The sequence below is a fragment of the Pundamilia nyererei genome, unplaced genomic scaffold, assembly GCF_000239375.1.
Source record: "Pundamilia nyererei isolate P.nyererei 1_Seehausen unplaced genomic scaffold, PunNye1.0 scaffold00061, whole genome shotgun sequence".
Taxonomy (NCBI): domain Eukaryota; kingdom Metazoa; phylum Chordata; class Actinopteri; order Cichliformes; family Cichlidae; genus Pundamilia; species Pundamilia nyererei.
In genome coordinates, this window is record NW_005187462.1 from 3264412 (window position 1) to 3266771 (window position 2360).

General features: G+C 48.9%; 1 protein-coding gene across 2 annotated transcripts in view; it reads left to right on the forward strand.

Moving 5' to 3' along the window:
- Positions 1-2360, forward strand: part of vps16 (VPS16 core subunit of CORVET and HOPS complexes) — a 16522-nt gene that overhangs the window by 9158 nt on the left and 5004 nt on the right. For both annotated transcript variants that reach the window (XM_005735009.1, XM_005735010.2), the window contains 7 exons: positions 350-458; positions 538-635; positions 722-826; positions 918-995; positions 1077-1163; positions 1498-1580; positions 1710-1806. In XM_005735009.1, coding sequence (XP_005735066.1) covers positions 350-458; positions 538-635; positions 722-826; positions 918-995; positions 1077-1163; positions 1498-1580; positions 1710-1806 — 657 coding nt within the window. The remainder of the gene's footprint in view (positions 1-349; positions 459-537; positions 636-721; positions 827-917; positions 996-1076; positions 1164-1497; positions 1581-1709; positions 1807-2360) is intronic.

A 2360-nucleotide genomic window follows, 5' to 3' on the forward strand; every position in this document is an offset into this window, starting at 1 on the left:
CTCCGGGTACTCCGGCTTCCTCCCACCGTCCAAAGACATGCAGCTTGTGGGGATAGGTTAATTGGATAATCCAAATTGCCCATAGGTGTGAATGTGATCGCGAATGGTTGTCTGTCCCTGTCCAGGGTGGACCCCGCCTCTCGCCCTATGAGAGCTGGGATAGGCTCCAGCGCCCCACGCGATCCTGAAAAGGATAAGTAGATGGATGGATGGTTCAGTGGTTTTTCGACAGATTTGGAGCCAGGTTTCAGCTGGATGGTCACTGCCCATCTGCTATATTCAGCAGGGATATTGATATTGAGTGTGGTCGAGTGTTTTTCAGTATTTGTCCCTGTGTGTCTCTATGAAGCTCCTGGACTTCGAGGCTCGGTCTGGAGAGCAGGTTCCTCTGCTGCTGAAGATGAAGAGGAGTCAGCTGGCTCTCAGTAAAGCTGTAGAGAGCGGAGATACCGACTTGGGTGAGTGTTTCAGCCCCACACCTTATGTGTTTGCCAGATGGATGATGTCACACTGACAGTTGGCTGTGTGTGTTGTCAGTGTACACAGTGGTGTCGTACCTGAAGAACGAGATGAACAGAGGAGATTTTTTCATGACTCTGAGGAACCAGCCGGTCGCTCTCAGCCTTTACAGACAGGTGCACCCAACTTCACCACTACCGCTCTCCTCCTCCTGGTTTACATTTGGTAATGTGTGTCTTTGTTTGCATTTGTTTGCTGTCAGTTCTGTAAGCTGCAGGAGCAGGAAACTCTGAAGGACCTGTATAACCAGGACGATGACCACCAGGAACTGGCCAACTATTACGTCACTGCAAGCTACAGGGAAAAGGTAAGGACTGCTAACCGTCACGCCCAGCAGAGATTAGACTCGTCCATCATCACTGTAATCACCTGTCTGCTGTTCACCTGTCCATCTTCAGAGGTTGGAGGGCCGGCTGTCTCTTCTGCAGAGCGCTGTCGATGAGTACAACAAGGCCAAGAATGAGTTTGCAGTAAAGGTAACAAACAAACAATAAGACGTGTTTGCAGGTGTGTGTTTGTACCTGATGCTCAGGTGTGTTTCACTGATTGGTCTGCAGACCACAGAGGACGAGATGCGTCTGCTCCGTTTTCAGCGCAAACTGGACGATGAGAAAGGGGCGGGGCTTCTTGGACTGTCCCTACAGGTAACTACAAGGGGCGGGGCTCCCTGGCCAGCTGACGTTTCCCTCTACCAGTTACCTCCACCTGCATGCTCTGTGTTCTCAGTCTCCATCACCTGGCAGTACTCCAGGTTACTTTAAAGAGGCCAGTGTGGTCGCTCCGCTTTAAAGTGCTCCTCCTCAGATCATTACAGACCCAGACTTCCTCCATGTAACTTCTAAGTTCTGGGACAGCCAATCAGATTGGCCAAATCCGCGGTTTGATTTAAGCAACTGATGAAAACTTGTTTCTGCTGATTGTGACCATAGTTACATCTGCTGTGTGTGTGTGTGCTGTGATGTCACTTGCTGTTTGCAGGTGACCATGGAGACGCTGTTGTCATTAGGACTCCACAAACAGGCAGAGCAGCTTTACAAAGACTTCAGAGTACCTGACAAAAGGTGTGTCACTGAGGCTGCGCTGTTATTGGCTCTGTCTTTTACTACAGTCTTTCCTGTCTGTCCCTCTCGCCTGTCTGTCCCTCTCGCCTGTTTGCCTCTCTCACCTGTTTGCCTCTCTCACCTGTGCAGGTATTGGTGGTTGAAGTTGAAGTCTCTGGCGGAGAAGGAGGAGTGGGATGAGTTAGAGAAGTTCTCAAAGAGTAAGAAGTCTCCCATTGGCTACCTGGTAAGGAGAAGCCCCACCCCCTCTGTTATGTTGCATTAACTACAGGGTGGGCCATTTATATGGATACACCGTAATAACATGGGAATGGTTGGTGATATGAAAGTCATGTTTGTGGTACATTAGTATATGTGAGGGGGCAAACTCCTCAAGATGGGTGGTGACCATGGTGACCGTTTAGAAGTCGGCCATCTTGGATACAACTTTTGTTTTTTCAATAGGAAGAGGGCCATGTGACACATCAAACTTATTGGTCACAAGAAAAACAATGGTGTGCTTGGTTTCAACGTAACTTTATTCTTTCATGAGTTATTTACAAGTTTCTGACCACTTATAAAATGTGTTCAATGGTGCTGCCCATTGTGTTGGATTGTCAATGCAACCCTCTTCTCCCACTCTTCACACACTGATAGCAACACCGCAGGAGAAATGCACGACCAATCCACTTTCCAGGAAACTGTTCATCTAGGAATGCTCGGACCTGGCACCCATAATGTGGTGGTGCACCATCTTGCTGGAAAAACTCAGGGAACGTGCCAGCTTCAGTGCATAAAGAG